The sequence below is a fragment of the Saccopteryx leptura genome, chromosome 11 (assembly GCF_036850995.1).
Source record: "Saccopteryx leptura isolate mSacLep1 chromosome 11, mSacLep1_pri_phased_curated, whole genome shotgun sequence".
In the NCBI taxonomy this organism is placed as follows: domain Eukaryota; kingdom Metazoa; phylum Chordata; class Mammalia; order Chiroptera; family Emballonuridae; genus Saccopteryx; species Saccopteryx leptura.
Window position 1 is genome coordinate 10,230,934 of NC_089513.1, and position 12,734 is coordinate 10,243,667.

General features: G+C 42.7%; 1 protein-coding gene across 2 annotated transcripts in view; it reads left to right on the forward strand.

Annotated features, from left to right (window-relative positions):
- Positions 1-5,784, forward strand: part of BCL2 (BCL2 apoptosis regulator) — a 174,270-nt gene extending 168,486 nt beyond the window's left edge. The window contains exon 3 of one of the 2 annotated variants that reach the window (XM_066353514.1): positions 548-5,784. In XM_066353514.1, coding sequence (XP_066209611.1) covers positions 548-682 — 135 coding nt within the window. In that variant the 3' untranslated portion in view covers positions 683-5,784. The remainder of the gene's footprint in view (positions 1-547) is intronic. The other variant, XM_066353513.1, reaches the window with a different exon arrangement.
- Positions 5,785-12,734: the final 6,950 nt, after the last annotated feature.

The window sequence follows — 12,734 nt, forward strand, 5'->3', positions numbered from 1 at the left end:
TGGATCTGGGTTCCAGTCTTAGCCCTACCACTGATTAGACAAATCCTTTCACCTTTGTGAGTCTCAGGGTGTTTTCCTCTACAGAACAGGAATACATAAAACCACTCTGTAAGGTGGGTAGGAAGACTGGATCAAGTAAGGCATGTCAGGCATTCGTTATAAGCGCCTGGCAGACAGCAAGCATTTGATAAAGGAGTGTCATTGTTGCTTTGGTTTTTGATGATTCTCATGAATGGCCATGCTCGGGAAATTCGCAGAGCCTCCCGTGTTTCAGCTGCCCTTGCGGTGCTGTTTTTCCCCTTGGCGCTTACCATTCCCAAATACACTGTATGACATGTTTCTTTTGTTTATTGTCCATCCACTCACTTAGATAAAAGCTCCCTCCGGGAGGCAGGAACTTGCTATCTGTATTGTCCACTGCTGTTTCTCCGGGGTGCCCAGCGCATCCGCAGGGTCCCCATGCATACTTCCTGAACAAAAGCGAGAAGAAGGGGTCTGCTCTCTGACTCTCTAATGCTCTCTTTCTTCCCTCCTCTCTCCCCTGCAGGATGCCTTCGTGGAACTGTACGGCCCCAACATGCGGCCTCTGTTCGATTTCTCCTGGCTGTCTCTGAAGGCGCTGCTCAGCTTGGCCCTGGTGGGCGCGTGCATCACCCTGGGCGCCTATCTGGGCCACAAGTAAAGTCAGCAGGCCTGCCCCAAACAAATATGCAAAAGGTTCACTAAAGCAGTAGAGATATATGCATTGCTAGTAATGTACCATGACACGAGGCCATGGTCTCTTACAAACAAGCAAACATACACACACACACACACACACACAAAACCACAACAAAAACCATTTTCAGGCTCAACGTCGAATCAGCTATTTACTGCCAAAGGGAAATGCCATTTATTTTTTACATTATTGAGAAAAAAAGTAAAAAAAAAAAAAAAAAAAAAAAAAAAAAAGGTTTATTTATTTAAGACAGTCCCATCAAGCATCCTTATCTTTGGAAACCCTACCACAGGTTGCCAAGCCCCGCGGGTGTGGCTCCCCCGGGATCTCCTGTGCCTATCAACAATTCACTCCCCTGTTGCTGGCCGGACTTGCTCTCTGAAGAGCCAACATGCTGACCCAGGATGCAGCTTTTCGGGAAGCCGGGCTGCTGGCTGCTGGCGGTTTGGAAGAAAGTGTTCATTTTCCTTGCCTGTATTTGCCCCTGGGGGCTGTGAATTTAATGGAGGGAGGTGCTTGGTGGGAAGTGCTTTCTTGCCCCAGCCAGAAGAACTGACACTTTGTATATGGCTCGCATGATACACAGACCCGGTTGGAAGATAAAAGGAAAAAAAAAAAGTTGGGGAACTTCTGATGGTCTCAGTTATCTGCCGAAACTTCCACACCTAAGGACCGTGCTAGGGAAAATGCCCTTAAACCAGAGGAAAGTATTTTTTTAAGCTACCAATTGTGCCGAGAAGCATTTTAGCAATTTATACAGTATCATCCAGTACCTTAAGCCCTGATGCATATATTCATATATTTTGGATACGCTCCCCCCCTCCAAAAAACTGGCCCTGTGGATGAAACAGAATCCTCTGGAATGCGAGGAAGTGAAGGGTTTTCGGTGGCATCTTGGGCATCAGGAAGGCTGAGTTCCCCAAAATCATCAAGCAGCCGCAAGTGCCTGTTTTTCCGCAGGAGGCCAGGGTCTGAAGTCCCGTCTCACCCCAGCTCTGAGGCCCCCTCGTGGAACTGGGCCTGGCACCCGCTAGCCTGCTGGAGGGATTTTAAACGGAGCAGTGCGGTTCGTCCAATGTCTGGAAACGAGGGAGCTCAGAATTCAAGGCCAAGAAAGAAGAGAAGGATTGGGCTTGGTCCCATGGGGTCCTCCAGGAAAACCCTTTTCCATGTGGAGTGTGGAACCCGGGGCCTGGGAAGCAGCGCTCCGTAAGGCGCTTGTCACTGTGGAGGGAAGGAAGCCAGCACCGCGGCTTTCCTAGCAGTGGCAGGTGGTGAAGGCCGGGGTGCCCCCTTGCCCAAAGGGAACCAGGGATCGCCAAGAAGGGGAACACGTGCGGCCTGTGTACAGCCTGACTGCGGTGCATGCGCGGCTGGGCAGCCACCCACCTGTCTGCATTTTTAAAGCAAGGCTTTAGAGGACTTGAAGGAGAGTCGTAAATCCTGAAGGAAGCGTTGAGATTCGGTGTCACGGATTAATTGACCTATGTCTTGGAATTACGATGTAAAACATTATCTTGTCATTGTAGTTTGGTTTTATTTGAAAGCCTGACAGAGGGGGAGGGGGAAATTTCTAGGTGTGGAATGTGAGGATTATCTGTACATCCGGGGCATTAAAAAAGAAAAAGAAAAAAAAAATAGTGGCGGACATCTCTAGAAAAGTAGCAAAAGAAGTAAGCTTCAGCTAATAAATTAGGAAATATTTTTTCAAGTTTAGACATTCTTGAGACACGTGGAGTAACTGGCATTATTGCATTATATACATTTATCTGTATTAACTTTGGAATGTACTATGTTCAATGTTTAATGCTGTGGTTGATATTTTGAAAGCTGCTTTTTAAAAAAGAATGACATGCATCTCAGCATTTTTTTCTAATTGTATTTAGTTATGGCCTTTCCATAATTTGTTAGCAAAAAAAAAATGATCATTTTTGTTTTCCATTTGAGATTATTGTCTCTTAATTCTTTCAAAGCATTTCTGAGAAGATGAGCTAAGCCCTGGGTCTGAACTACCAGAGCCATCAGCTGAGGAGACACTTTGTTTCAGCCAAGCTATGTGCGCTTCTGTGACGACACAATTGTTTATTGTTGAGGGATAGAGCTGTTGTCCCTTTGCCCTAGTTCTTTGAGGGTGTATTTGTCCCTGGGCAGGTCCGAATTTAACTCACATTATTTAGGATTTGCATACATGTTTGGTTCAACCCATGAGGTTCATTCAGTTGAAAATCCAGATGGGAAGTGACTAGGGGGTTAAAATTCTGGCTCTGATGGGTTGACCTTTTGGAGAGTTGCATGGCCTGTTTCCACATAGACTCATCTAGAGTGCTTCTGCCCTCCTTCTGCAGGGCCCTTTCCCTGGCTGTTCTTCAGGTTTTTCCTGAAAGGCAGTGTGGCACTTAACGCCCCACACTGAGAAAGCAGGAAACCCCATGGTATGAAGCCAGACCTCCCTGGCAGGCCTCAGGGAACAGGACGATCAGACCTTTGAATGATTCTAATTTTTAAGAGATATTATTTTATGAAAGGTTTACATTGTCAAAAGTGATGAGTATGGAATATCAAACCCTGTGCTGCTATTCTGCCAAGATCATCTTAATGGAGTCAGTTTGCAGTACACTCCAAGTGGCGACATCCTCCAAGCTGCTTTTAGAAGTAACAGTGAAGAACGTGGACATTTTTAATATAAAACCTGTTTGTCTTTTATTGTTATTGTTGTTATTGTTCAAACTGGGACTTGCAAAATAGTTTTAAAAATGTATATATATATTAAAAAAAAAAGAAAAGAAAAAACTCACAGGGGTTAACTTCTGGCTGGTTTTCTTTGGCTGTGGGGTTTTGTTATCTGGTTTTAATGGTGAGTGTGCCCAGCCGCCTGGACCTGAAACTGTACAGTATGGCGGCTGCACTCACTCTAAGAGTAGTTATGTTGCATTTTTCTTGTTGTTAAAAACATATTAGAAGCAATGAATGTACATAAAAGCCTCAACTAGTCATTTTTTTCCTCCCTTTTTTTTTTTTTTTTTTTTGCATTGTCTCAATTATTTTGTGGCCTGACCACCAGAGAACCAGTCCTACTTATTTCTTTGTTGAGAAGGGACACACACACGGATGCATGCTGCCTGGGTCGGCCAACGTCAGGGTTAGAGAGAATACACGCACTTTCCGAATTGAGGTCAAGGGCTCTAAAAAGAACCACAAAGAGAAACCACCCAAGAACCTCCTTGGCCCAGCCCAGCCCTCACAGCACAAGCACTCAGAGAGATGAAAACAGTGGACATGTCCCACAGCGAACAGTCCATCTCGGTTTTGAAAGTAGCTGAAAATTCTTGTATGCTTAAGATTTGGGTGAAAGTCACATTTCGAATTAAGGAAGCACCTTTCATTAGTTCAAACACTGAGAAAGCGTGTTCTGCCCAGCCCACTTATCTCTGCATATTCAGATGTGGCGTAATATTTGGATGCAACTTTTATATCACTAGCAAATATTTATTGCTTATCATTTTACAGACCTAATCCTGGCCCAGTGTGGGAAATTAGGCAGTGATGATAAATCAAGAGGAGTTATAATAACCAGGATTAAATATAAATAAGTAAAGGTAGCCCCATCACATTTTCGTATTTAAAGGCCTATATGGACAGAACAAAATTGCAAATAGTCTCTCTGGCAATTAAACTTAGGCTAAATAGACTAATTTACAAATGTGAACTTAAATTCTAATTTCAGTTGTACTTTTAAGGCAGCGGCTGTGTTTTTATTCTTTCTTATCACTCATAGTTAGTAATGTATACCTGGTCTATCAGAGAGAAACAGGAAAGGCTTGAAATATAAGCCATTCTAAGGAAATTCGGGAGTCAGTTGAAACTCAATTCTGATTTTATTCTGGGCTATCTTTTGCTGCCCAGACAAATGTGGTTGCACACTTTTTTTTAAGAAATACAATTCTGCATTGTCAGGCTTATGACGGTTCCAACCAGATCTTTATTGTTATTCAATTTGGATCTTCCAGGGATTTTAAAAAAAATTATTATGGGACAAAGGATATTTGTTGTGGGGGTGGGAGGGAGGAATTTTCAAATGAGCAAAACATTTCCAAGACTGGATCAGGAAGTAGAGATTTCAGAAGAGCCAGGACTGTGGGGCATAACATGGAAACAAGTGTGACCTTGACTAGCAGTCAAGGTCATACCTCTGTAAAGGACCTTATGCAATGAGTGAGGAACATTTTTAAGTTCTGTGATATGTTTAGTTTCTAGAGACATCAGAATAACTCAAAATTCAGCTCTGTATGGCAGTGCAGATAGACCAAAACTCTTCTAAACATTTTCCAGCAATGGGTAATATGTTTCAATCCTGGATGTGCCTAATGGCTACTTAAACAATACATGTGCAGTTTTAACCAATAGGATACTTAATGGAAACCTTCTGGTTGGTAGGGATATCTGTTTCTAAATATTTATTATGCACAGTACAGAAAGAAAATAAAAACAAAACAGTGTGAAACTCAGTTGGATAAGAGATTGCACCAGTCCCTTGTCCTTACCCGAAGAATCATTCTATTCCGCGTCTGTGCTCATAGGACAGACCTTGGACAACCATGAAATATGCATCCCACTGGGCGCAAAGGAATCCAGATGGAGAATGAACGGTACTGCAGCCATTCATCATGGCTACCCCAGAAAAACAACTCAAAGCCAATATCCTGTTGAGGATGAGTTTGTTTTGTGTACCAATGTAAGCCCAGCAGGTAAAAACACTTGTGTAAGACGAAAAGGCTTAATCAAAAGATCCTGGGACTGTTACTAAGTATGACTGTGATGTAGATACTGAATAATGCCGTATACCTAAACCTTGTGGGGAGTCTGCGGTGGGCCTTCCAAGCCAGCTCATTTTATAAAATTGTTCCCTCCAGGGTACCATTGGAAGGAGTGATAGCCAATCAAATTTCTTTCTGGGAAGTACTGGTGGTTGTGTTTATTATACCGTCTTCTTGAGTTTTCAACCAAGTTTTGCCTTTGTTTTGAGTTACTGGGATTATTTTTGTTTGAAATAAAGTATATAAAAAGTGTTTTCGTATCAAAAGTTTTTGTTATCAGACTCCACTTTTACCTCCCGTGACTGTTTTTAAGATTAATACTTTTTCAGGAGTGGCTATCCTGCAACATTTCATGTACACACACACATACATTGTAAGCATATTTTATTTAGATAGTTAAGATCAGACAAGTCTCTAGTTGGCCAGCATTGAATATAAGGGCACTTTTGTGTGTGTGTTATCAGAAAAAGCCACATTTCCATTAAACTTTCCTTGTCTCTCCAGGTAATACTATGAAGCATAATAAAGTCCACCCTAGAGTTGTTTATAATGTGGTGGCATGACTTTGCTCTGCCAGCGTCATTAAACAAGACTTTAAAAAGCCTTCTTAGCAAGCCAGTAGAGCCACCAGAAGCCTCGTGCTAACGGAGCCCAGAGGACCAGGCTAGGGGGTTGCCTTACACATAAAACCACCTGAGGAGAAGGCCCTCTGCTCTTCCTTACTAAACCTGGTTAGTTAGGTCCAAGCTGGATCAGGCTTGGGCTCTACTCCCAGAGAGAGAGATGGTTGCTGTTGGGTGTGTTTGTCCACACCAGGTGAAGAGTCCAGCCTCTACCTGCAGCCCGTAAGATGAAAGACTACATCAAAAGGAGAAAAACAAGTTGAAAGTTCTGTTTGAAGTGGGGATTTTTAGATACCAAAGCAGTCACTAACTGGAGGAAAAAAACAACAACCCCAAGTAACAAGGCTCCCGTGTCTCTGCCTTGGATGGACACCCCAAGCATCAACCCTCCGAGTCTCTTCCCTTCAACTCAAGTAAGAGGACTCAGATAGTAACATCCACCTGTAGTGCATCGAGGGATGCCCACCTTGTACACACACACCCTGCCACTTCCTACCGCCTTGGAAGGTTGGTGTCTCCTGTTTCATAGGAGAAAACTGAGACTCATGGGAGCTAAACAATATGCCCCAGTCCTCAAACATTACAAGTTACAGGAGGCAGGATTTGAGCCATGGTCCTTCGAACTCAGCCTGTGTTTTTTTTCTCTCAATCACTTATCTTGAAATGGCTGCACACGGCACCTTGGGGCACAGCTGTTCCAAGGGATAATCAGGTGTTTAAAGGAATAGAAGGTCTCAACAGGAGCCTGGTGCCCATGTGCTGGGGACATCAGAGCCTAACCTGTAAGTTGCTAGGGAATACCTGGATTTTGACCCCTTGAGTTGAAAGGTTATTCTAGGGTCAATTCTTTCTCTAGTGTACGTGTCTGCTGACCAATTTCAAGATTTTTCCAGCCTTGTTCTGTTATCTGTGAAAAACAACTTAGTATCTTATTAAAAATAGGAGGAGACCCGTTTAGACTGGCTCTGTGGTTATGGAAATATTTACACCAAGGAAATGAGCAAAACCTACAAAACAGCTTTTTTTAGTAAATATCCCCCCCATGACTTTTATTTTCCATGGAGCCAATTTACCTTCACATTCCTGGGGGTATTGAAACCCTCCAATTACCAAAAAGTCTGATTTGAATCCTTAGGAGAAGCTAATAGTTTTGCAAACCATTTTTCCGATTTCTGGCTTTTGACAAAGTTGAAAGAGTATCCAGTCAAGACAGCTGGCAGATATATATTTTTAAAATATGATTTCAGAATATAACTCAGAAGTCCAAAGAGGTGAGTGATATTACTATAACAAACTCCTTTCACTCCCATGTACTTGTTATGTGAACAACACTCCTCAGAGCTTACATCTTAAAAACAGAAAACAAGATCAGACCTGATGGCCAACCCTAGGTTCTTTGTACCAGTAGGTAATTTCTATTTATGGATACATGTTCTTCTTGGGGAGGTGGAATAAACCAGCCCCATCCATTTCATTAAGGGGTGTATTTCCAATAAAACGTAAAATTTATATGTAATAATTATTTATCAAAATGTGTAATGTATTTGTACATTTTTATCAGTTGAGTAATAATAAAAATAGTGATAATTATTCAATTAAAAAACAAAAGTAAAGCCTTATGGTCACAAAAATTTATAGAGTTTTGTAGAAAATTATGTGTGGTTCATTCTAAGCTTTCAGTTGTAAGAAATATCATATTAGGATAAAATGGAAAGTAGAAATATGAGCTTGAAGGGCAAAAAAAGGAAAATATGAAGTTTCTAGGTGTCAAGAAATAACTTGTTCCTGTATTTTTCACATAGTTGATGCTGAAAATCAAATCATTTATGGTATTTAGATTTCATTGTCTATAATTAAAAGTGATGTAGCAAATTTATTTTAAAGGATCAATTATTAAAATGCCTTCTCAAAGTTGTTTTTAGTGTGTGTAAACATTCTTTTTCTGCCTTTTAATGATTGTTTTTATTTCACTTGTGTTTTTATTTATTTATTCTCTCCAGGGGCATAAATAATGCTAAGGTTAGATCTTTGCTTCCTTTTTTCCTTTTCATTGACTTTATTGGAGTGACACAGGTTAATAAAACTGTATAGCTTTCAAGCACAGAAATATACAACACCTCATCTGCATACTGTGTGGTTTGTTCAGCACCCCAAATCAAGTCTCCTTCCTGAAAATTCTATTTCAAACTAGCCTCAGTTCAGGGATTCTGTCTTGGAACAGACATCTAGGGAAAAATGGTGCCACAACCAAAGAATAGTCAAAATCCATTTGAATTGACGTGTTTTAAAATACCTAAGTGGGGAGCCCTAACTTCTCCGGATTTCTTAATCCCATTAAAGTCTATCCAGAAATTGCTCAAGCATTTTATCAGGAATCATAATTACTTCATAGAAGGGGCTATAAATTACACCATAAAAAAAATAAGCCCACTATCAACAGTGTGGGGACACTTTTCTTTTTCATACTATTAACAATGCATTGGAAATGAAATCCATTGCCAACTTCCTTTCGTGGCCACATTTTGGAAGTCCCCTGCCCTGTCCACCCCTCTCAGTCCTCCTCTGAACTTTACCGGAAGTTCCAAGGTGGGTGTGAGTGGGGATTGGAAAGGTGGGGGGACAGGGGTGGAAAATACACTCCCTCCTCCAGGACCCAGTGGAGCTCTCATGTTAAATAAATCTTTCTGTCAGCACCAAGCAAGCAGGTCATTGGGTAATAATAATTGTAATAATTACTCATGCCAGGACTAAAAAAGGAAATAAAGCTTTAGGAGGGTTACAAAAATTCATTTACATGCATAGACTTACCTTTGTTATAAAGAAAGTGTAAGAGGTTAATCAATTTTTAATCAGTTTTAAATGTATTCTTACTGCAGAATTCATGTTAAAATTTCTGTTTTTTCTTCTTCTTTTGGTTTTGCATTAAAAAAAAATAACAACCCTGCAGCCCATCGCCCTCCTTATCCTACTTGCCATTTGTCTGCCTGTGTCCTGGCTTGCATGCTCCTATATATATATGACCTATACCATTCTTACTAGGTGCTGCCAAACCTTCTGAATCTGGTTCATAGTGAAAGACTTGCCCCACAGCAGTGAGGCTCTCTCCTTTCTCTTCTCTCTTCTCGCCCCCTCGAGAGAACTCTCTCTGACCCAGCCTTAATTATACACTCCCTTCAGGGTCTCCTATGGCTCCTCCATGGATCCAGAATAAGAATCTCTGAGAGTGACTTCCAAAAAACTCTGAGAGGCCCTGAGACTAGTCAGCTTGTTGCCGTTTTATGGATGCCGATTGCAAACATGAGACTCTTGGGTCAAGACAGAGACTCAGGGCAATTGCAGAAGCCAGAGAATCAGCATCTTTGGAGCCAGCCACACCCCCACACCCCGACCCAAGCCTCAGTTCCCAGAGAATCATGTAAAGAGGAGCTGCTAACCTCGGCATCGGCACATGACGTGGGTTGTGATACAGGAGAGGAACTTGCAGTTCGAGTGTTTAGAAAAGGCGGTTCTTCTGCAAGTAGTAAGGTGACCAACTTTTTTTACAATGAAAAGGAGGACAAAAATAAATAGAATTAAATATCGTAAATAAACGTTTTCTTCATTGCAACAATAATACATTATAATATGATAAATGTATAATAAAACATTTATATTTTATATTGTAATAATTACGCTTACATGCCTATTAATTTTTAATAATAATTGTAAGAAAAAATTACTCATTTAGATATAAATACATCACATCACACACAAGGGATCGACTCTGCGTGGATCGAATACGGACATTTGCAGATTAGTCTTCCAATATCAGAGAGGAGGACATGTAGGAGGACACTTTCCGAAGGAGGACAGAACTTACAAAAGAAAGACTATCCTCCCTAAAGGAGGACGATTTGTCACCTTAGTAATGAGCAGTGAGTATGCCGGCCCCTTGCAGGGAAAGGAGACGCCAGGTTTGTCTCACGAGGCTGTAAGCACGTCTGGGCTTCCCTCCAGAGGGAGACCTCGTCTCTACCTCCCAAAGCTGTTCGCTGTACGTCGTCCTTGGAAAGGTCGTCTGGAACCAAGCGCGGTCAGTGCCTGGATTGCGATGCAAGCAGAAACATAGGCGACCTCTGCGGACCGTCCTCTGGCAGGGCACAGCACAAGTCTAGCCCTGCTGCGGGTCAGGTCAGCCCCTGAATGCAGAGACAGGACGATACGTTCCTGGAAGCTTTGCTTCTCAAAACCCAGAGAAGGAACCAGCCACAGTTCTCAGCCCTACGCCACCCCAGTGCCTCCATTTGGACCCACTCCATGTATCAACATCTTTTTAAAAAATTATACTGAACGTGATTATGGTTTCTTAGCTGAGAGCTGACTCAATGATCTGCTGATCATCAACGATAACCTTTAGGTCTTTCTTTTCAGCTATTGCTGTCCATGGGCAATTGGATATTTACTGTTATCTCAATACATGGACCAATTCTAACTTTCCATCCACTCCCCAGACTAGGTCTTTCCCTAGCTTCCCCTTTTCTATCAGTTGTACTGTCCTTTCCTATCAGTTGTACTGTAAACACCTCGGGCACTTCATCCCCACGTGAAGCACTTTCAACAGGTTGATTGATAGTGGATCCATCAAATATTTGCTGAGCTTCAGTCTGAGGACAGGTCGGGGGCTGGACTTTAGGCATTAGGAATGATCAAAACCCAGACTTTGGTCTCAGGAACTTTTGTTCCAGTGCCTTCCCTATTTTTAGTTTTTTAAAATATTTTTCAAGCCCTATTGTAGCTGCAGAACCAGTCCCAAAGGGTCCTAACATCTGGCTGGAACTCTAGCTGTCCCCTCTCAGCTCAGCCAGCCCTGTCCCCTCCGGCTCCAGCATCTGGGGTTACCACAGAACCAGGTCAAAAGGGTCCTATCCTGTTTAATGAGATGCTGAGTCGCTCTTCAGAGACAACAACCGATAGTGCCAGGCATGCGGCCGGCGCATGCGCAGAACAAAGAGCCGTGAGCTCCAGCTGCACCCAGAACCAAAGTCTCGTTCCCCACCACCCTCCTTCCTCCCATACCCACACACAGAACTAAGGTTACCAGAATGTAGCCTGAACTGGAACACCAGAACCTCTTCAGGAACCAGCGTTCTTTATCCAGGAGGATCCGGTGTTGATGTTCTGTTACCATAAATGGCCAACTTGCAAGCCCCCACCCACCAGCACTTCTGCACACCTGTTCCCCTAGCCCCCTTAAGCCCCTCAGCCTAGTCCAGCGAGCAGCATGGATCTGAGGCACCAGTGGGTCTCTCTTCTCGGAGGGCACCTTCTCATCAGTAAACCTTTCCGTACTCCAAACCCTGACGTTTAGAGTTTTGACCTTTCAAAGCGTTGGGCACATGGACTTGAGTTGGGGAACACCACTGAACGGGCTGTTTGTGTTCTGCAGTCATCTTTAGCATCAGTCACAAGTAATCGACCATTTCCATTACTAAATGTCTTTCAGAACAGGGCAGGTTCCCACAGACCCACCATAAGCATTTCTCTCTTTGGCCAACCCCATGAACCTTTTTGTTTGAAACAACCGGCTCAGAGGCAATGTCGCTGCACATTTTTCTCTGCATGCTCTGTCTGTTTTCCCAAAGTTGTGAGCCTACTTCCTCTCAGAGCCCTGCAGGCAGGTGGGGGCAGGCCCTACAAAGACTGTGAGTAAAACACCAGGCAAGTGGTCCAGGGGCTTTGATCTCCTCTCCCGAGGGGAACGTACCCCTATGTCCATGTGGAAATCCTCAGCTGGGGGACAGAAGAAAGGAAAGAGGAATAAAATATTTATAGGAAAATTATTTCTCACAAGCAAGCATTTGTTCTGAAAGCTTTTGGAAACATAATTATTTTCCTCCTCCTTGGGCTTTTCTGTTTTTAATATGAAACACTTTCAAGTCCCCTGCTTCGATTTCCAGGAAGCAATAATCCATTTTGCCTGGGGGGAGTTTAGGAAAGAAACTAGGTTTCAGAAGTAAAAATGTTTCCATTGAAATTGCCACATGGAACTCTTTTTTTCTTTAATGTCTTGCATAATAAGGGCCCCATTCCTAAGGGCAGGGTGGACCAGTTCTTTGGGGCCTTGGCTGCAAGAGTCTCTGTCCTGTCTGAGTCCCCGATGGCCTCCTGGCCTCACTTCCCTGCACCTATCCAGTGACTGTCTTATCCAAAGGGAAAACGTCTGGGCCAGCGGCATCCAATAGAAGTAAAATATGTGAACCCCAGGTGTGAGCCATATATGTGAGTTTTCATTTTCTAGGAGTCACATTAAAAATTAAAACTAATACATGAAATTCATTTTAATAATAGATTTTATTTAACCCAGTATATCATGAAAACATAGAATCAATATAAAAATTATTAAGGTAGTTTCCATTATATGTATATATAAATATATGAAGTCTTCAAAAGCGGTGTGCAGTCGAGAATTGGAGCACATCTCCACTCAGACGAGCCACCTTGCAAGTGCCCGATGGCCACATGTGGCTGGCGGCTGCCATGTTGGTCAGTGCAGCTCTAGACTCGGCGTCTCGAGGTTTTATAGCTCACACACAAACAATA